The sequence below is a fragment of the Drosophila miranda genome (assembly GCF_003369915.1).
Source record: "Drosophila miranda strain MSH22 chromosome Y unlocalized genomic scaffold, D.miranda_PacBio2.1 Contig_Y1_pilon, whole genome shotgun sequence".
NCBI lineage: Eukaryota > Metazoa > Arthropoda > Insecta > Diptera > Drosophilidae > Drosophila > Drosophila miranda.
In genome coordinates this window covers 1,825,724-1,847,434 of record NW_022881603.1, presented here as the reverse complement: position 1 = coordinate 1,847,434, position 21,711 = coordinate 1,825,724, and the positions used below count along the sequence as shown (strand labels likewise).

The 21,711-nt window shown below is 51.9% G+C and overlaps 1 protein-coding gene, 2 long non-coding RNA genes and 5 pseudogenes across 4 annotated transcripts; 2 read left to right on the top strand and 6 right to left on the bottom strand.

The window, feature by feature from the left end:
- Nucleotides 1-417: 417 nt before the first annotated feature.
- Nucleotides 418-1,333, top strand: LOC117189917. 2 transcript variants are annotated; one of them, XR_004473593.1, is made up of 3 exons: nt 418-537; nt 616-822; nt 870-1,333. It is a non-coding gene; the product is annotated as an uncharacterized LOC117189917 (long non-coding RNA). The 2 variants fall into 2 exon arrangements; XR_004473592.1 differs by having other exon boundaries at nt 861-1,333.
- Nucleotides 1,334-1,343: 10 nt separating this feature from the next.
- Nucleotides 1,344-3,200, bottom strand: LOC117189903 (annotated as a pseudogene).
- On the bottom strand, nt 3,141-5,410 carry LOC117190151 (annotated as a pseudogene).
- A 1,252-nt stretch (nt 5,411-6,662) lies between these two features.
- On the top strand, nt 6,663-7,069 carry LOC117189919. Its single transcript, XR_004473595.1, has 2 exons — nt 6,663-6,782; nt 6,861-7,069. It is a non-coding gene; the product is annotated as an uncharacterized LOC117189919 (long non-coding RNA).
- Nucleotides 7,070-7,498: 429 nt separating this feature from the next.
- LOC117189905 (cytosol aminopeptidase-like) lies at nt 7,499-9,292 on the bottom strand. Its single transcript, XM_033394977.1, has one exon. It carries the CDS (start codon nt 9,129-9,131, stop codon nt 7,596-7,598), a length of 1,536 nt encoding a protein of 511 aa, XP_033250868.1. The 5' UTR covers nt 9,132-9,292; the 3' UTR covers nt 7,499-7,595.
- On the bottom strand, nt 9,230-11,474 carry LOC117190145 (annotated as a pseudogene).
- Nucleotides 11,475-13,703: 2,229 nt separating this feature from the next.
- LOC117189900 lies at nt 13,704-15,512 on the bottom strand (annotated as a pseudogene).
- Nucleotides 15,513-15,718: 206 nt separating this feature from the next.
- LOC117190144 lies at nt 15,719-17,763 on the bottom strand (annotated as a pseudogene).
- Nucleotides 17,764-21,711: the final 3,948 nt, after the last annotated feature.

Genomic DNA, 21,711 nt, shown 5'->3' with positions numbered 1-21,711 from the left:
CTGCGTTTTTGGTTTTCTCGTATCGTCGAAATTGTGGATGCCACAGATTTTCGCCCTTTGTGGGGGCGGAAGTGGGCGGGGCAAAGTTTTGAAATTTTCTTGTAGCAGTGACTTATCACAGAAGTCTGGATCCAAAACATCGTTGCTCTAGCTCTTATAGTCTTTGAGCACTAGGCGCTGAAGGGGACGGACAGACGGACGGACGGACAGACGGACAGACGGACGGACGGACAGACAGACATGGCTCAATCGATTCGGAAACGATTCCTTCTGGACGTTACACAAATCCACTTTTACCACAAATCTAATATACCCCAATACTCATTTTGAGTATCGGGTATAAAAATCACAATTATAAAGGGAGTCAGGGCGAGGCATACACTGTCAAAAAACAATATACGAGAATAAATAATTAAACCCATTTTTATATACGTTTCTCCCGATATTATTCTCTAAATTGAAAGAAAACAACAGGCATATATTTTCATTAGCTTTGAACTGAAAACCTTTTAAGATAAGCCGAAGTTGACTTTTTCGGTATTTTTCGTTATTTTTATAGTCCTGTTTGCCTTTAGTATTTATAGTATTTTAGTATTTTGTTTTATATCTTTTTAGTTCATCGCCTATAATCGTACAGCAAAGAAAAACAAACATTTTCGGTTCTTTTTGTGCGCGAATAATCCACTAATTTTTCCCGCAAGACGCACTTAGCACCAAAGACGCTCAGCTACAGCGGTACAACAAATGAAGCGAGAAGGCAGCAATTTTTGGTCGAATAACAACAGATCACCAAAAAAAAACGGGACACGTTGACATATTAATGTAAATATATGTAATTCTTTAAATTAAATTTAAATTAGTGGTTTAAGTTAGTGGAAGGCGCGGCTAAGAGGCAACGGTACAGCAACTGGAATTTCCAAGCAACTCCACTCAACGAAAAGAAAGCGAGCGAAAGAGAATTAGAAGATCACGCGATGCGTCGCTCCCAATGCGAAAACCGAACGCATCGCTGTATGCGTGTGCATGTGTGTGCAGTTGCGGTTTTTGGCTGTGCATGGGAGAGCTCAATGTAAAGCCTCTGTAAGCAATAGCAACGCAATAATGAGCATAAGTATAGATGCTTGAGCGTTGAAGTGAAATGATGAACAGAAGAGAGGAAAAGTAAAATAAGCGGGAAATTTCTCCACCATTTGTATTGCAAAAATGTTTTTCAAGTTTTTTAACGAGCCCGATTTGTAAAGACCTCACCTAGGCCAGATTTGCCCTATATGTCATGTATATTCTCGATTTAAAATGAATCTCAACAATAAAATGGCGACCTTTTTGCAGATTTTATGTGGTTCTTTTCATCCTTCAATCAGCATGGAAGCTCATGGGTGGGGTGTGGGGGTACTTCAATTAACAACAAATTTGGAACGCGGAACATTAACAAAGGAATTGTGTAACGAACATAATCAGATTACTTGCCGTCGGGGCAAGCCATCTGAAACAGAAACTGAACGATGGTGCGAGTGGGACGGCCAGTCATGCGGTCCTTCAGCAAATATGGGAGCGGATTGTAGCGCGTCAGCATGCCCACGTTGCGGATGTCCAGGTGGGCCCAGTCGACGCACGGCACCAGCTCGTGCAGAACGGCGGCAGCGATGCAGCTGGAGGCGGGGCCACGTCCGCGGTTGCTGATGTCAAAGGTGTCGTTCGGCATGATCAGCTCCTTGAAGTAGCGCCACAGGGGCAGACGCCAAACGCGATCCCCCGTAAGGGCACCGGCCTTCTCGAACTGCTTGTAGACGAAGTTCGAATTGTTGAAAATCCCGGCTGCTGCTCCGCCCAGCGCTGGGCAGACGGCGTAGCCCACTGTAGCAATGTCCACGACCATGCGCGGCTTGTAGATCGTCTGGGCGTAGAGCAAGGGATCGGCCATGGCCATCACACCATCCTTGCCGACGTCCACGAAGCCGAGAGTTTTGCCATTGAGGAGAGACACCACGTCGCCAGGCTTGGCAGCCATTCCGGAGGGCATGTTCTCGCACAGCGGCAGCAGTGCCGTTATGTTTAGGGGCAGCGATAGGGCGGCGGCGGCTCGGATGACGCCCACGCAGGCGGCTGCACCGGACATGCAGCCGCGGTACATGGACAAGCAGTCCTTGGACGGAGGCAGAGGCCCCCGCTGTTGAATGTGATGCCCTTGCCCAGCAGGAGGATGGGCTTGTCCTCGGGTGCGGTGCCGCAGTAGGCGATTTCCAAGATGATCGGCGGCTCGCAGCTGCCCTTGGCCACCATCAAGAAGCTGTTCAAGCTCTTGGACTCGATCCAGTCCATGCTGCGTACCTCCACGGATACCCCGCAGGGGCACAGGGCATCCACCGTTGACTGGGCGAAGATTGTGGGCGTCATCTGATTGGCCGGCGTATCGGCCAGGCGACGGGCCAGGTTCTGCGATTCGGCCTTGAACAGGCCCCGCATCCAGGCATCCGAGTCGGGAGAGTCGTACAGCTCCAGTTTGGGAATGAGTGTGCGGTCCCGACGGCGCTTGTTGGTGTTGTAGCGCCAGACGGCCAAGGCGCTCCCTTCGGCCGCCTGCTCCGCATACTCCATCGACTCCACGAAGACATCTGTGCAGCCCTGCAGTTGAAGGGAACGAGCCCCCACGCCGGCAGCGACGCGAGCGTTCTCCATTCCCTCGTCGATCATCTCCAGGTCGTTGAAGCCGGCCCCCTCCTGTCCCACGCCGACCACGGCCACCGCACGGAACTCCGCATCCACGTTCATGAAGACACGGCCTTTTCCCAGTTGGCCACTCAGGCCCGTCTCGCGTATGAGATCAGTGATCTTACCCTGGACGCGATCGTCAAACTTCTCGCCGGATGGTGTCATCTTGGGCTGGCGGTCGCCCTCCTTGGCGTACACGCCCACCACAACGCCTTTGATCACCGAGTCACATTTATCGGCGTAGTGCCGTCGCTGTTCCACATCTCTGCGTCTGGCCAGGAATGTGTGCTGGACACGCCTGCACAGGGCGTGCATCAAGCGTACAGACTTCATCGCTTAATGATAGTGACAGTCCCTCGCGACAGGTTACGAAAGTTCTCTTATTTTTCAGACAGTTCCAGACAAATTTTGCTTTTTTTTGCGAATAAAAAAAATGTAAATCTAAAAAATAGAGAGAATAGATGTGCTTCCAACAGCTGATTCGAAAGGAATGAGATATCCCAAGGCTCAAACTCTGGCAGGGAAACATTGCCAACGCCTGCTGAGATTCGAGGAATTTATAAATTTCCGAACAAAACGAAGAATAGGTCTCCGAAGAATAGGTCTCAAATCGAGGGAAGTATTCCACAGACATACATTTATATTTCGCGTAATCAAAAGAAACAAAAGATTTATCCCTCATCGGAATCGGATTGATTTGTCGGCTTGAGGCTGCCAAAGACCTTGGCCGGTATGGCCTTTTGTTCGAAGCGCAGTTTCTTCATGAGGCCCTCGTCATCGGTTTTGGTTGTGGCCTGGCCTGCCTCGGCCTGGTCTCCACTCGGCTGCTGCGGGTCCTCCTCCTCATCGTCGTCGTCGTCCTCGCTGTCGCCAATATAAATCTTATCCGGATTGACGACTGTATTTTCCTTGCCCTTGGCCCCGCCCTGGGTCTCGCCGCGCACAAACATGATATTGGAGGCAGCCTTCTCGGCGGGCTTCTGCTTGGCCTCGGCCGCCGCCTGGCGGGCCTTCTCCTCGAGCAGCCGCATGGCATCCGGTCCGGAGCCAGCACCAGCATCGGCAGCCACACCATTCGTGTTCGTGTTGACAAACTGGGCAGCCATCATGTTGACCTGAGTGTTGTAGGTGGCCTGAATGGAACGCTTGATCCGCAGCATTTCACGCATCGTATCCTCGTTGCCATGACGCACCTCGAACTCCTTCCAGGTCTGTCAGAAGTCCGCCGTGATGCGGGGATCGCACACCTGTTGGGACAAAGCTCTTCTGCTTAGAATATTGACGATCCAACGGTTAAATGTCGACTCACCTGTGAGCGTAGATGGCCCTGGCTCGATCCACCTAGCCCAGCTTCGTCTCCAGCTCGGCGAATTTGACGCACATGTGGCGCATATGCTGCTCGTGCAGAGCCTCGATGGCCTTCTCGTAGATCTCCCTGGTGCGTGGCAGGCCGTAGATCTCGGCGGCCTTCTTCACGAATATGTTGTACATGTCGAACATCTTCTCTTCCTTGACGGCGGACGTGGCGCGATCGTAGATGGACATGGCATGCCGGGCCAGGCCGTGCTCCTCCTCCAGCTTCGCGTAGAGCTGGTAAAAGTACTTGGATTGCTCAGCGGGTCACTGATCCAGGCACTGTTCGAAGAGGTCGCGGGCCCGCTCCAGCTTTGTGTCCCCGTAGCGCGCGAGGAACTTGCTTAGATACGAGTTCCAGATGTCGTACACATTTGGCCACTTAAACAGGGCAATGCCCTTCTCGTAGGCCCGATAGGCCTACTCGAAGTAGTTGTGCTCTTCGAGGAACATGCCATAGTTGATGATCACCTGCGGCGTGGCAGATCTTCAGGTCGATGATGCTCTCGTAGACGGCCTTGCAGGTCTTGAAGGTGCCAAAGGACTCCTCCAGATCGGCGTACATGGACCACACCTTCAGGGATCTGTGGAGGCGCGACTGCACTGTCTCCGAGTCGTCGTGATACGCCACCTTCCGCTTGGGCATGGCCGTGGCACGTTGCATCAGCTTGAGGGCTGCCTCGAACTGCTGCTGGCGCAGCTCCATCTTCGCCCACTCGCACCACACGGCGGCCAGATCCGCCACCTTGACGTACTCCACCTCGGTGCCCCGCTCGAAGACCACGCGGGCGTCCTCCACCTGGCCATTGGACTCGTAGAACTTGGCAAACTCCACCCAGAGGGTGTGCAGCTTTCCCACCGCCAGCTTGGGCTGCACTGTCTGCACGGCCTCGGTGTAGGTGTTGATGATCTCCGTGGGCTTGTCCTCGTACAGGTTGACCCGCTTGTGCCACTCGTGAACGTTGTGCGGATTCTGGCGCAGCAGACGCCTCTCCATGAGGTATTCGAAGCGCGACAGGCGCAGCTCCACATCGATGTCGTCCTCCTCGGTGGCCTCCTCGTTCTTGGCCACCTCCTCCATGCGCTTGTTCAAAGACAGCTCCTCGAACTGCGCAAGGCTGGCCTCGCAAAAGGGCTCTGCTGCCCCAACAAAGGCCAAAAGACTGTGGACCAGGGGGGGCAAGGGGACAATAGAAGCCAAAAGATTGACAGAGGCGAGTGAATTCCGTAAATTTATATAAACGATATTGCGGTTCACATTTTGCACTTTCGCTCAATTAACTCAACTAATTGACATTTGAAAATACATGCGGTGAAAGGAAGTACATATGTACACATGTATGTACATGTGGGTCCGTAAAGGACAACAGCAGGAGATAATTATAAGTGCAGGAATTTTAATTCAACCTTCAACCTCAGCCTTTGCATGGCTCTGGAGCTCGAAAGTGATTTACAAAAGAAGCACTTTAGTCGGAAACATAAACATTCATTCCCCACCTCTTCACAGCACTTGACCAGAAACAACAGCAACAACAACGAGGGGGAACGTTGTGAGTTGCTGCGGACACCGCAACTCTACAGTTATACCCGATACTAAGTCAGTATGGCTCTCCTCCGGCAGACGCCGCTAATATTGAACGACACGACAAAGAGTGCGTGCGAGAGAGACAGATAATCAGTCTGAGCGTGACGTCGGGCGCTGCGTAGCCACTGCAAATTGATTTGTTCCTATTGGCTATAAAAATGATCTGATCTGATCCAGATTCAGCAATCTGATAGATATGGTCATTATCTATGATTCTGCGTCTTTAGTTTTCTCGAATCTGCAATATTGTGGATGCAACAGATTTTCGACCTTTGTGTGGGCGGAAGGAGGTGAGGCGAAATTTTGAGATATACGTTTTATAGTGAGATCTAACAGGAGTGCGGATACTAAATTTGGTTACTCTAGCGTTAATAGTCTCTGAGATTTGTGGATGCTCCATATTTTCGTCCTTTGCGGGGGCGGAAGGGGGTGTGGCGAAATTTTGACACAAAACGGTCAAGGTCCGATATCACAGGAGTGTGGATACCAAATTTGGTTGCTCTGGCTCTTATAGGTTCTGAGATCCTTGAACTCATATTTTGCAATTGGCAAAACCGACCATGAAACCTGTGTTAGAGAGAGACAGAGCGAGAAAGAATGAAATTGTTTTCTTGATTCTGACTATAATAATTATACGATCTGGTTCAGATTTTGCACTCTAGAAGATATAGTCATCTTCTACGATTCTGCGTTTTTGGTTTTCTCGTATCGTCGAAATTGTGGATGCCACAGTTTTTCGCCCTTTGTGGGGGCGGAAGTAGGCGGGGCAAAGTTTTGAAATTTTCTTGTAGCAGTGACTTATCACAGAAGTCTGGATCCAAAACATCGTTGCTCTAGCTCTTATAGTCTTTGAGCACTAGGCGCTGAAGGGGACAGACAGACGGACGGACGGACAGACGGACAGACGGAACCCCAATACTCATTTTGAGTATCGGGTATAAAAATCACAATTATAAAGGGAGTCAGGGCGAGGCATACACTGTCAAAAAACAATATACGAGAATAAATAATTAAACCCATTTTTATATACGTTTCTCCCGATATTATTCTCTAAATTGAAAGAAAACAACAGGCATATATTTTCATTAGCTTTGAACTGAAAACCTTTTAAGATAAGCCGAAGTTGACTTTTTCGGTATTTTTCGTTATTTTTATAGTCCTGTTTGCCTTTAGTATTTTTAGTATTTTAGTATTTTGTTTTATATCTTTTTAGTTCATCGCCTATAATCGTACAGCAAAGAAAAACATAAACATTTTCGGTTCTTTTTGTGCGCGAATAATCCACTAATTTTTCCCGCAAGACGCACTTAGCACCAAAGACGGTCATTGATTGTATTTATAATCCTATTAAATTAGTGGTTTAAGTTAGTGGAAGGCGCGGCTAAGAGGCAACGGTACAGCAACTGGAATTTCCAAGCAACTCCACTCAACGAAAAGAAAGCGAGCGAAAGAGAATTAGAAGATCACGCGATGCGTCGCTCCCAATGCGAAAACCGAACGCATCGCTGTATGCGTGTGCATGTGTGTGCAGTTGCGGTTTTTGGCTGCGCATGGGAGAGCTCTATGTAAAGCCTCTGTAAGCAATAGCAACGCAATAATGAGCATAAGTATAGATGCTTGAGCGTTGAAGTGAAATGATGAACAGAAGAGAGGAAAAGTAAAATAAGCGGGAAATTTCTCCACCATTTGTATTGCAAAAATGTTTTTCAAGTTTTTTAACGAGCCCGATTTGTAAAGACCTCACCTAGGCCAGATTTGCCCCATAGGTCATGTATATTCTCGATTTATAATGAATCTCAACAATAAAATGGCGACCTTTTTGCAGATTTTATGTGGTTCTTTTTATCCTTCAATCAGCATGGAAGCTCATGGGTGGGGTGTGGGGGTACTTCAATTAACAACAAATTTGGAACGCGGAACATTAACAAAGGAATTGTGTAACGAACAATCAGATTACTTGCCGTCGGGGCAAGCCATCTGAAACAGAAACTGAACGATGGTGCGAGTGGGACGGCCAGTCATGCGGTCCTTCAGCAAATATGGGAGCGGATTGTAGCGCGTCAGCATGCCCACGTTGCGGATGTCCAGGTGGGCCCAGTCGACGCACGGCGGGGCCACGTCCGCGGTTGCTGATGTCAAAGGTGTCGTTCGGCATGATCAGCTCCTTGAAGTAGCGCCACAGGGGCAGACGCCAAACGTGGGCACCGGCCTTCTCGAACTGCTTGTAGACGAAGTTCGAACTGCTGAAAATCCCGGCTGCTGCTCCGCCCAGCGCTGGGCAGACGGCGTAGCCCACTGTAGCAATGTCCACGCCCATGCGCGGCTTGTAGATCGTCTGGGCGTAGAGCAAGGGATCGGCCATGGCCATCACACCAGCCTTGCTGACGTCCACGAAGCCGAGAGTTTTGCCATTGAGGAGGGACACCACGTCGCCAAGCTTGGCAGCCATTCCGGAGGGCATGTTCTCGCACAGCGGCAGCAGTGCCGTTATGTTTAGGGGCAGCGATAGGGCGGCGGCGGCTCGGATGACGCCCACGCAGGCGGCTGCAACGGACATGCAGCCGCGGTACATGGACAAGCAGTCCTTGGGACGGAGGCAGAGGCCCCCGCTGTTGAGTGTGATGCCCTTGCCCAGCAGGAGGATGGGCTTGTCCTCGGGTGCGGTGCCGCAGTAGGCGATTTCCAAGATGATCGGCGGCTCGCAGCTGCCCTTGGCCACCATCAAGAAGCTGTTCAAGCTCTTGGACTCGATCCAGTCCATGCTGCGTACCTCCACGGATACCCCGCAGGGGCACAGGGCATCCACCGTTGACTGGGCGAAGATTGTGGGCGTCATCTGATTGGCCGGCGTATCGGCCAGGCGACGGGCCAGGTTCTGCGATTCGGCCTTGAACAGGCCCCGCATCCAGGCATCCGAGTCGGGAGAGTCGTACAGCTCCAGTTTGGGAATGAGTGTGCGGTCCCGACGGCGCTTGTTGGTGTTGTAGCGCCAGACGGCCAAGGCGCTCCCTTCGGCCGCCTGCTCCGCATACTCCATCGACTCCACGAAGACATCTGTGCAGCCCTGCAGTTGAAGGGAACGAGCCCCCACGCCGGCAGCGACGCGAGCGTTCTCCATTCCCTCGTCGATCATCTCCAGGTCGTTGAAGCCGGCCCCCTCCTGTCCCACGCCGACCACGGCCACCGCACGGAACTCCGCATCCACGTTCATGAAGACACGGTCTTTTCCCAGTTGGCCACTCAGGCCCGTCTCGCGTATGAGATCAGTGATCTTACCCTGGACGCGATCGTCAAACTTCTCGCCGGATGGTGTCATCTTGGGCTGGCGGACGCCCTCCTTGGCGTACACGCCCACCACAACGCCTTTGATCACCGAGTCACATTTATCGGCGTAGTGCCGTCGCTGTTCCACATCTCTGCGTCTGGCCAGGAATGTGTGCTGGACACGCCTGCACAGGGCGTGCATCAAGCGTACAGACTTCATCGCTTAATGATAGTGACAGTCCCTCGCGACAGGTTACGAAAGTTCTCTTATTTTTCAGACAGTTCCAGACAAATTTTGCTTTTTTTTGCGAATAAAAAAAATGTAAATCTAAAAAATAGAGAGAATAGATGTGCTTCCAACAGCTGATTCGAAAGGAATGAGATATCCCAAGGCTCAAACTCTGGCAGGGAAACATGCGCCTGCTGAGATTCGAGGAATTTATGAATTTCCGAACAAAACGAAGAATAGGTCTCCGAAGAATAGGTCTCAAATCGAGGGAAGTATTCCACAGACATACATTTATATTTCGCGTAATCAAAAGAAACAAAAGATTTATCCCTCATCGGAATCGGATTGATTTGTCGGCTTGAGGCTGCCAAAGACCTTGGCCGGTATGGCCTTTTGTTCGAAGCGCAGTTTTTTCATGAGGCCCTCGTCATCGGTTTTGGTTGTGGCCTGGCCTGCCTCGGCCTGGTCTCCACTCGGCTGCTGCGGGTCCTCCTCCTCATCGTCGTCGTCGTCCTCGCTGTCGCCAATATCAATCTTATCCGGATTGACGACTGTATTTTCCTTGCCCTTGGCCCCGCCCTGGGTCTCGCCGCGCACAAACATGATATTGGAGGCAGCCTTCTCGGCGGGCTTCTGCTTGGCCTCGGCCGCCGCCTGGCAGGCCTTCTTCTCGAGCAGCCGCATGGCATCCGGTCCGGAGCCAGCACCAGCATCGGCAGCCACACCATTCGTGTTCGTGTTGACAAACTGGGCAGCCATCATGTTGACCTGAGTGTTGTAGGTGGCCTGAATGGAACGCTTGATCCGCAGCATTTCACGCATCTTATCCTCGTTGCCATGACGCACCTCGAACTCCTTCCAGGTCTGTCAGAAGTCCGCCGTGATGCGGGGATCGCACACCTGTTGGGACAAAGCTCTTCTGCTTAGAATATTGACGATCCAACGGTTAAATGTCGACTCACCTGTGAGCGTAGATGGCCCTGGCTCGATCCACCTAGCCCAGCTTCGTCTCCAGCTCGGCGAATTTGACGCACATGTGGCGCATATGCTGCTCGTGCAGAGCCTCGATGGCCTTCTCGTAGATCTCCCTGGTGCGTGGCAGGCCGTAGATCTCGGCGGCCTTCTTCACGAATATGTTGTACATGTCGAACATCTTCTCTTCCTTGACGGCGGACGTGGCGCGATCGTAGATGGACATGGCATGCCGGGCCAGGCCGTGCTCCTCCTCCAGCTTCGCGTAGAGCTGGTAAAAGTACTTGGACTGCTCAGCGGGTCACTGATCCAGGCACTGTTCGAAGAGGTCGCGGGCCCGCTCCAGCTTTGTGTCCCCGTAGCGCGCGAGGAACTTGCTTAGATACGAGTTCCAGATGTCGTACACATTCGGCCACTTAAACAGGGCATGTGCTCTTCGAGGAACATGCCATAGTTGATGATCACCTGCGGCGTGCAGATCTTCAGGTCGATGATGCTCTCGTAGACGGCCTTGCAGGTCTTGAAGGTGCCAAAGGACTCCTCCAGATCGGCGTACATGGACCACACCTTCAGGGATCTGTGGAGGCGCGACTGCACTGTCTCCGAGTCGTCGTGATACGCCACCTTCCGCTTGGGCATGGCCGTGGCACGTTGCATCAGCTTGAGGGCTGCCTCGAACTGCTGCTGGCGCAGCTCCATCTTCGCCCACTCGCACCACACGGCGGCCAGATCCGCCACCTTGACGTACTCCACCTCGGTGCCCCGCTCGAAGACCACGCGGGCGTCCTCCACCTGGCCATTGGACTCGTAGAACTTGGCAAACTGCACCCAGAGGGTGTGCAGCTTTCCCACCGCCAGCTTGGGCTGGACTGTCTGCACGGCCTCGGTGTAGGTGTTGATGATCTCCGTGGGCTTGTCCTCGTACAGGTTGACCCGCTTGTGCCACTCGTGAACGTTGTGTGGATTCTGCCGCAGCAGGACACTGTTCAGCAGCAGCAGACGCCTCTCCATGAGGTATTCGAAGCGCGACAGGCGCAGCTCCACATCGATGTCGTCCTCCTCGGTGGCCTCCTCGTTCTTGGCCACCTCCTCCATGCGCTTGTTCAACGACAGCTCCTCGAACTGCGCAAAGCTGGCCTCGCAAAAGTGCTCTGCTGCCCCAACAAAGGCCAAAAGACCTAGGACCAGGGGGGGCAAGGGGACAATAGAAGCCAAAAGATTGACAGAGGCGAGTGAATTCCGTAAATTTATATAAACGATATTGCGGTTCACATTTTGCACTTTCGCTCAATTAACTCAACTAATTGACATTTGAAAATACATGCGGTGAAAGGAAGTACATATGTACACATGTATGTACATGTGGGTCCGTAAAGGACAACAGCAGGAGATAATTATAAGTGCAGGAATTTTAATTCAACCTTCAACCTCAGCCTTTGCATGGCTCTGGAGCTCGAAAGTGATTTACAAAATAAGCACTTTAGTCGGAAACATAAACATTCATTCCCCACATCTTCACAGCACTTGACCAGAAACAACAGCAACAACAACGAGGGGGAACGTTGTGAGTTGCTGCGGACACCGCAACTCTACAGTTATACCCGATACTAAGTCAGTATGGCTCTCCTCCGGCAGACGCCGCTAATATTGAACGGCACGACAAAGAGTGCGTGCGAGAGAGACAGAAAATCAGTCTGAGCGTGACGTCGGGCGCTGCGTAGCCACTGCAAATTGATTTGTTCCTATTGGCTATAAAAATGATCTGATCTGATCCAGATTCAGCAATCTGATAGATATGGTCATTATCTATTATTCTGCGTTTTTTGTTTTCTCGAATGTGCAATATTGTGGATGCAACAGATTTTCGACCTTTGTGTGGGCGGAAGGAGGTGGGGCGAAATTTTGAGATATTCGTTTTATAGTGAGATCTAACAGGAGTGCGGATACTAAATTTGGTTACTCTAGCGTTAAAAGTCTCTGAGATTTGTGGATGCCCCAGATTTTCGTCCTTTGCGGGGGCGGAAGGGGGTGTGGCGAAATTTTGACACAAAACGGTCAAGGTCCGATATCACAGGAGTGTGGATACCAAATTTGGTTGCTCTGGCTCTTATAGGTTCTGAGATCCTTGACCTCTCTAACCTGTGTTAGAGAGAGACAGAGCGAGAAAGAATGAAATTGTTTTCTTGATTCTGACTATAATAATTATACGGTCTGGTTCAGATTTTGCACTTTAGAAGATATAGTCCTCTTCTACGATTCTGCGTTTTTGGTTTTCTCGTATCGTCGAAATTGTGGATGCCACAGATTTTCGCCCTTTGTGGGGGCGGAAGTAGGCGGGGCAAAGTTTTGAAATTTTCTTGTAGCAGTGACTTATCACAGAAGTCTGGATCCAAAACATCGTTGCTCTAGCTCTTATAGTCTTTGAGCACTAGGCGCTGAAGGGGACGGACAGACGGACGGACGGACAGACGGACGGACAGACATGGCTCAATCGACTCGGCTATTGATGCTGATCAAGAATATATATACTTTATGGGGTCGGAAACGATTCCTTCTGGACGTTACACAAATCCACTTTTACCACAAATCTAATATACCCCAATACTCATTTTGAGTATCGGGTATAAAAATCACAAAGTATAAAGGGAGTCAGGGCGAGGCATACACTGTCAAAAAACAATATACGAGAATAAATAATTAAACCCATTTTTATATACGTTTCTCCCGATATTATTCTCTAAATTGAAAGAAAACAACAGGCATATATTTTCATTAGCTTTGAACTGAAAATCTTTTAATATTTATATATATTTTTATAGTCCTGTTTGCCTTTAGTATTTTTAGTATTTTGTTTTATATCTTTTTAGTTCATCGCCTATAATCGTACAGCAAAGAAAAACATAAACATTTTCGGCTCTTTTTGTGCGCGAATAATCCACTAATTTTTCCCGCAAGACGCACTTAGCACCAAAGACGCTCAGCTACAGCGGTACAACAAATGAAACGAGAAGGCAGCAATTTTTGGTCGAATAACAACAACAGATAACCAAAAAAAACGGGACACGTTGACATATATATGTGAATATATGTAATTCTTTCCGGCCATTGATTGTATTTATAATCCTATTAAATTAGTGGTTTAAGTTAGTGGAAGGCGCGGCTAAGAGGCAACGGTACAGCAACTGGAATTTCCAAGCAACTCCACTCAACGAAAAGAAAGCGTGCGAAAGAGAATTAGAAGATCACGCGATGCGTCGCTCCCAATGCGAAAACCGAACGCATCGCTGTATGCGTGCGCATGTGTGTGCAGTTGCGGTTTTTGGCTGTGCATGGGAGAGCTCTATGTAAAGCCTCTGTAAGCAATAGCAACGCAATAATGAGCATAAGTATAGATGCTTGAGCGTTGAAGTGAAATGATGAACAGAAGAGAGGAAAAGTAAAATAAGCGGCTAATTTCTCCACCATTTGTATTGCAAAAATGTTTTCCGAGGTTTTAAACGAGCCCGATTTGTAAAGACCTCACCTAGGCCAGATTTGCCCTATATGTCATGTATATTCTCGATTTATAATGAATCTCAACAATAAAATGGCGACCTTTTTGCATATTTTATGTGGTTCTTTTCATCCTTCAATCAGCATGGAAGCTCATGGGTGGGGTGTGGGGGTACTTCAATTAACAACAAATTTGGAACGCGGAACATTAACAAAGGAATTGTGTAACGAACATAATCAGATTACTTGCCGTCGGGGCAAGCCATCTGAAACAGAAACTGAACGATGGTGCGAGTGGGACGGCCAGTCATGCGGTCCTTCAGCAAATATGGGAGCGGATTGTAGCGCGTCAGCATGCCCACGTTGCGGATGTCCAGGTGGGCCCAGTCGACGCACGGCACCAGCTCGTGCAGAACGGCGGCAGCGATGCAGCTGGAGGCGGGGCCACGTCCGATGTTGCTGATGTCAAAGGTGTCGTTCGGCATGATCAGCTCCTTGAAGTAGCGCCACAGGGGCAGACGCCAAACGCGATCCCCCGTAAGGGCACCGGCCTTCTCGAACTGCTTGTAGACGAAGTTCGAATTGCTGAAAATCCCGGCTGCTGCTCCGCCCAGCGCTGGGCAGACGGCGTAGCCCACTGTAGCAATGTCCACGACCATGCGCGGCTTGTAGATCGTCTGGGCGTAGAGCAAGGGATCGGCCATGGCCATCACACCAGCCTTGCTGACGTCCACGAAGCCGAGAGTTTTGCCATTGAGGAGGGACACCACGTCGCCAGGCTTGGCAGCCATTCCGGAGGGCATGTTCTCGCACAGCGGCAGCAGTGCCGTTATGTTTAGGGGCAGCGATAGGGCGGCGGCGGCTCGGATGACGCCCACGCAGGCGGCTGCACCGGACATGCAGCCGCGGTACATGGACAAGCAGTCCTTGGGACGGAGGCAGAGGCCCCCGCTGTTGAATGTGATGCCCTTGCCCAGCAGGAGGATGGGCTTGTCCTCGGGTGCGGTGCCACAGTAGGCGATTTCCAAGATGATCGGCGGCTCGCAGCTGCCCTTGGCCACCATCAAGAAGCTGTTCAAGCTCTTGGACTCGATCCAGTCCATGCTGCGTACCTCCACGGATACCCCGCAGGGGCACAGGGCATCCACCGTTGACTGGGCGAAGATTGTGGGCGTCATCTGATTGGCCGGCGTATCGGCCAGGCGACGGGCCAGGTTCTGCGATTCGGCCTTGAACAGGCCCCGCATCCAGGCATCCGAGTCGGGAGAGTCGTACAGCTCCAGTTTGGGAATGAGTGTGCGGTCCCGACGGCGCTTGTTGGTGTTGTAGCGGCAGACGGCCAAGGCGCTCCCCTCGGCCGCCTGCTCCGCATACTACATCGACTCCACGAAGACATATGTGCAGCCCTGCAGTTGAAGGGAACGAGCCCCCACGCCGGCAGCGACTCGAGCGTTCTCCATTCCCTCGTCGATCATCTCCAGGTCGTTGAAGCCGGCCCCCTCCTGTCCCACGCCGACCACGGCCACCGCACGGAACTCCGCATCCACGTTCATGAAGACACGGCCTTTTCCCAGTTGGCCACTCAGGCCCGTCTCGCGTATGAGATCAGTGATCTTACCCTGGACGCGATCGTCAAACTTCTCGCCGGATGGTGTCATCTTGGGCTGGCGGTCGCCCTCCTTGGCGTACACGCCCACCACAACGCCTTTGATCACCGAGTCACATTTCTCGGCGTAGTGCCGTCGCTGTTCCACATCTCTGCGTCTGGCCAGGAATGTGTGCTGGACACGCCTGCACAGGGCGTGCATCAAGCGTACAGACTTCATCGCTTAATGATAGTGACAGTCCCTCGCGACAGGTTACGAAAGTTCTCTTATTTTTCAGACAGTACCAGACAAATTTTGCTTTTTTTTGCGAATAAAAAAAATGTAAATCTAAAAAATAGAGAGAATAGATGTGCTTCCAACAGCTGATTCGAAAGGAATGAGATATCCCAAGGCTCAAACTCTGGCAGGGAAACATTGCCAACGCCTGCTGAGATTCGAGGAATTTATGAATTTCCGAACAAAACGAAGAATAGGTCTCCGAAGAATAGGTCTCAAATCGAGGGAAGTATTCCACAGACATAAATTTATATTTCGCGTAATCAAAAGAAACAAAAGATTTATCCCTCATCGGAATCGGATTGATTTGTCGGCTTGAGGCTGCCAAAGACCTTGGCCGGTATGGCCTTTTGTTCGAAGCGCAGTTTCTTCATGATGAGGCCCTCGTCATCGGTTTTGGCTGTGGCCTGGCCTGCCTCGGCCTGGTCTCCACTCGGCTGCTGCGGGTCCTCCTCCTCATCGTCGTCGTCGTCCTCGCTGTTGCCAATATCAATCTCATCCGGATTGACGACTGTGTTTTCCTTGCCCTTGGCCCCGTCCTGGGTCTCGCCGCGCACAAACATGATATTGGAGGCAGCCTTCTCGGCGGGCTTCTGCTTGGCCTCGGCCGCCGCCTGGCGGGCCTTCTCCTCGAGCAGCCGCATGGCAGCACCAGCATCGGCAGCCACACCATTCGTGTTCGTGTTGACAAACTGGGCAGCCATCATGTTGACCTGAGTGTTGTAGGTGGCCTGAATGGAACGCTTGATCCGCAGCATTTCACGCATCGTATCCTCGTTGCCATGACGCACCTTGAACTCCTTCCAGGTCTGTCAGAAGTCCGCCGTGATGCGGGGATCGCACACCTGTTGGGACAAAGCCGAAGAGAGCTTAGAATATTGACGATCCAACGGTTAAATGTCGACTCACCTGTGAGCGTAGATGGCCCTGGCTCGATCCACCTAGCCCAGCTTCGTCTCCAGCTCGGCGAATTTGACGCACATGTGGCGCATATGCTGCTCGTGCAGAGCCTCGATGGCCTTCTCGTAGATCTCCCTGGTGCGGCGGCCTTCTTCACGAATATGTTGTACATGTCGAACATCTCCTCTTCCTTGACGGCGGACGTGGCGCGTTCGTAGACGGACATGGCATGCAGGGCCAGGCGGTGCTCCTCCTCCAGCTTCGCGGAGAGCCTCAGCGAGTCACTGATCCAGGCACTGTTCGAAGAGGTCGCGGGCCCGCTCCAGCTTTGTGCCCCCGTAGCGCGCGAGGAACTTGCTTAGATACGAGTTCCAGATGTCGTACACATTCGGCCACTTAAACAGGGCAATGCCCTCCTCGTAGGCCCGATAGGCCTCCTCGAAGTAGTTGTGCTCTTCGAGGAACATGCCATAGTTGATGATCACCTGCGGCGTGCAGATCTTCAGGTCGATGATGCTCTCGTAGACGGCCTTGCGGGTCTTGAAGGTGCCAAAGGACTTCTCCAGATCGGCGTACATGGACCACACCTTCAGGGATCTGTGGAGGCGCGACTGCACTGTCTCCGAGTCGTCGTGATACGCCACCTTCCGCTTGGGCATGGCCGTGGCACGTTGCATCAGCTTGAGGGCTGCCTCGAACTGCTGCTGGCGCAGCTCCATCTTCGCCCACTCGCACCACACGGCGGCCAGATCCGCCACCTTGACGTACTCCACCTCGGTGTCCCGCTCGAAGACCACGCGGGCGTCCTCCACCTGGCCATTGGACTCGTAGAACTTGGCAAACTTCACCCAGAGGGTGTGCAGCTTTCCCACCGCCAGCTTGGGCTGGACTGTCTGCACGGCCTCGGTGTAGGTGTTGATGATCTCCGTGGGCTTGTCCTCGTACAGGTTGACCCGCTTGTGCCACTCGTGAACGTTGTGCGGATTCTGGCGCAGCAGGACACTGTTCAGCAGCAGCAGACGCCTCTCCATGAGGTATTCGAAGCGCGACAGGCGCAGCTCCACATCGATGTCGTCCTCCTCGGTGGCCTCCTCGTTCTTGGCCACCTCCTCCATGCGCTTGTTCAACGACAGCTCCTCGAACTGCGCAAACCTGGCCTCGCAAAAGGGCTCTGCTGCCCCAACAAAGGCCAAAAGACTGTGGACCAGGGGGGGCAAGGGGACAATAGAAGCCAAAAGATTGACAGAGGCGAGTGAATTCCGTAAATTTATATAAACGATATTGCGGTTCACATTTTGCACTTTCGCTCAATTAACTCAACTAATTGACATTTGAAAATACATGCGGTGAAAGGAAGTACATATGTATGTACACATGTATGTACATGTGGGTCCGTAAAGGACAACAGCAGGAGATAATTATAAGTGCAGGAATTTTAATTCAACCTTCAACCTCAGCCGGCTGGCGAAAATCCTCTAGCTCAACCCTCCACGAGGGTGCCGGCTGGGCAATGGACACTGCATTACCCGGGACAAGGGTAATGCACTGTCGCTTGCTCTGTCCGGGGTAATGCAGTGTCTAGCTAAGGCTATGGTCCGGCGTCTTCCCGATTCAAAGTCGGGGGAACCGAACCAGGGCCATGGCTAGAGGTGCCTGGCGGTCAGGCCTAAAACGCTAGGGGGTGGTCCCCCCGAAAAATATTAACCAGTATGGACCCTCGGGCCAAATATGGAGGCGAAGAAGGAGAAAGCACGGGTTGGGATGTCAACCCAAACGTCGGTGGGAAGCGTGACTGCTACCACCGGCGGGCACGGGGAGGAGCAATCCTCTCTGCGTGTCGCCAGCGGTCACACCTCAGACTTGGCGGGAGCAGGCCAAGTCAGTTGTAAAGCTACTGCCACAACAACAACAACAAAAACAACTCACTCCGCAGCCTGCAAGTTGAGCCGCACAGATGCCGTAGTCGACACAGACACGGATCTGGAGAGCGTGCTCTCTATGAGCAGGACGGAGGAAGAGAGCCTTCTCCGCTCACCGGAACCAGGCACCAGCTCCCTGCGTAGGGAAGGGCCGAAGCGTTCCAAGGAGGGGATGAAGGCCAAAGCACAATACAAAGCGGCCCTCAATATCAAAAGCCGGCTGCAAGGTAAAGTAGACATCTCCCAGGAGGAGAAGGTCAAGCTAGCCTGGGCCGAGCAGCGAGTAGAGGAGGGCCGACTACATTACGCCCAGATGCCACAGATGAGGGCGTCGAATGGCGAATATGCCAATAAGGTGGAGGAGATGATGGCCACCAAGAGGCAACGCTCGACTGAGAGTGCCATTAAAGACACTCCGGCGAGCAAGCGGCAACGCGGGCCCAAGAGTGCAGCCCCTCCACCGAAAGTGGCCAAGAAGCCATCGAAATCGAACGCGAAGGTCAGCGATGTGACCAAACGACATTTGATCGTGGCACTCATCGACCGGAGCGAGGAAAACGGCAAGATGTCAGCGGCACAGTGGAAGCTTGTGCACGCGCGTCTCGTCGCAGCACTGTTTGAACACATGGAAGAAGACCCCGCGGCCCCTATGCCCACGTTCGATGGTGCTGGGTGGCTAAATGGGGTTAAGATCCTAAAGTGCAACGACGATCCAACCCTAAGGTGGCTGACGCGTACGGTCTGCCAACTGGAGGCGATGTGGGAGGGGGCCAAGCTGGAGGTTGTGGACCGGGAGCTTATCCCGTCCAAGCCTAAGGCGAAGGTACTCTTCCCCATCACAATCCAGGGAGACCGAGCGCTGAAGCTCCTTCAGCGGCAAAACGCGGACGTGCCAACGACCGATTGGAGGATCCTACACATTGGTAGCCCACTACCCAACGAGGGGGCCAATGTGTGATCCTCCAAATAAACAAGGAGGCAGAGGATCTGCTGTATCCCAAGTTCGGGAAGATGGCGTGGGGCATGGGTAGCGTCTACCTGCGCCTCAAAAAGCGCCACCCTGAGGACAAGGACGCGCATACCCTGCAGGTAGGCGAGGTGGAAATGACCTGACGGTTGTGATGCTGGAAAGCGAGGAAAAGCGCCTTCTGGTGGCTTCCTGCTACATGGCTCACGACAGACCCGCACCACCCGACGAACTCAGGAGCCTGTTCACAGAAGCCGGCACCAAAAACTATCAACTCGTCATCGGGACGGATGCCAATGCCCACCACAATGTGTGGGGAAGCACCGACATCAATGATAGAGGTGAGTCACTCTTAGACTTTATACTAGCAACTAATCTATATATAGCAAACGTCGGGGAGGAGCACACCTTCGTAGGTCCGACTTCATCCAACGTGCTAGACCTAACACTAGCAACGGGAAACAGTACTACGGTATCTAGCTGGAGGGTCCTTGAAAGACCCTCCTTTTCAGATCACAAGTACATTCAGTTTAAGTGCGACTTCAAACATTCTTAGAAGGTAATAGTCTATAGAAACCCCCGGAATACAAACTGGGAAAAGTTTAAAAAGACAGTTACTTCGAAGCTCGCGAGTCCGGGCACAGTGAAATCCGCGGAGGACATAGAGAAGTCTCTAGAGACCCTATCCAACGCGTTGCTGGGCGCCTACCACACATCGAGCAAACCCTCGAGGACGAAGAAGAGGTCCAAGCCACTCTGGTGGAGCCGGGATCTCTCTCTTCAAAGGGACAACCTCAAGGAATTCTTTAAGATCGCCAAACAAGCGAACGAAGGGATCGTCTATGAGGAATACAGACTCCTACTCAGGAGCTACAAGAAGGAAATACGTAAAGCACAACGGAACTCGTGGAGGACCTTCTGCTCCAACATCGAGAAAGTACCAGAAACCGCACGGCTACGGAAGCTGCTCTCTAAGCAGCCTACCATACAAAGCCAATTAAAGCTAGATGACGGACAGTGGACAGAGGGCAGTGACGAAGCCCTAACAGCACTAATGGAGGAACATTTCCCAGCACCAGGACCTAGCAACCGAGGAACAACACCCCCCAATAGATTTGTTAACCACCAAGCGAATCCACTGGGCAATAGACTCCTTTGCGGGCACAAAAGCACCAGGACTTGACGGGATATTCCCAGCCATGATGCAGGTGACCAAAGAGGCGATTACCCCATGGCTCTCCGCAATATTCACAGCTTGTATAAGTACTGGCTATATCCCTATCCAATGGAGAACCTCGAGAGTTGTCTTCCTCCCAAAGGCAGGAAAGTGCAGCCATGCGAGTCCCAAGCACTATAGACCGATAAGCCTTACCTCCTTTACATTAAAAACGCTAGAAAAGCTGCTGGATTTACACATCAGAAATGAGGTAGGGGGACTGATGTCAACCAACCAGCATGCCTATACTAAAGGGAAATCGGTGGAGACCGCACTACATTCGGTAGTAGCTACCATTGAGAAAGCCCTTCACAATAAAAAGTATGCACTGGGAGTATTCGTGGACATCTCCGGAGCATTCAACAACGTGGCTACGGAAGCAATAACAAATTGCCTGGTAGCAACTAATACACACCCAGCAATCAACCTGTGGATAAGGAACCTCCTAGGTTGCAGACGGGTGCAATCAGAGTGGGGCACCGCTTCCATGGTGAAAGAGGCACACAGAGGCACACCCCAGGGTGGAGTCCTGTCGCCCCTCCTGTGGAATCTGGTGGTCGACGACCTCATCAAGAGATACGAAAGGAAGGCCCCAATAATAACAGCTTATGCGGACGACATAAGCATACTTATTACGGGTGTTTGCCCATCGACCCTCAGCTCACTAATGCAACGAACACTCAGGGAGATACGCGAGTGGGCGGAAGAAGTAGGACTCAGTATCAACGCGGACAAGACGGACCTCATCCTCCTTACCAAGAGGTACAAGGTACCGATATGGACCCCCCCGAAGATCAATCAAACTAGGCTAACCCCAAAAACACAAGTCAAATACCTGGGCACAGTACTGGATAGTAAACTGGCATGGAAACCCAATGTATTGGAAAGGGTGAAGAAGGCCACCATTGCGCTTTATGCATCCAAGAAGATGCTCAGCAGCACATGGGGCCTATCTCCGGCTCTGATGCATTGGATTTACATCTCGGTGGTGCGACCAACTCTGCTGTATGGAGTCTTAGTGTGGTGGCAAGCTACTGGAAAGAAAACGTATCATAAGCTTATGGAAAGGACTCAGCGACAGGCTTTGCTCTGTATTACAGGGGCGCTGAGGTCAACCCCAACAAAAGCACTCGAAACCCTACTTGGAATCGAACCCCTAGACATCCACGCCCGTCTGACTGCAGGAAAGGCAGCACAACGCCTCATCGCTTCAGGAAATATG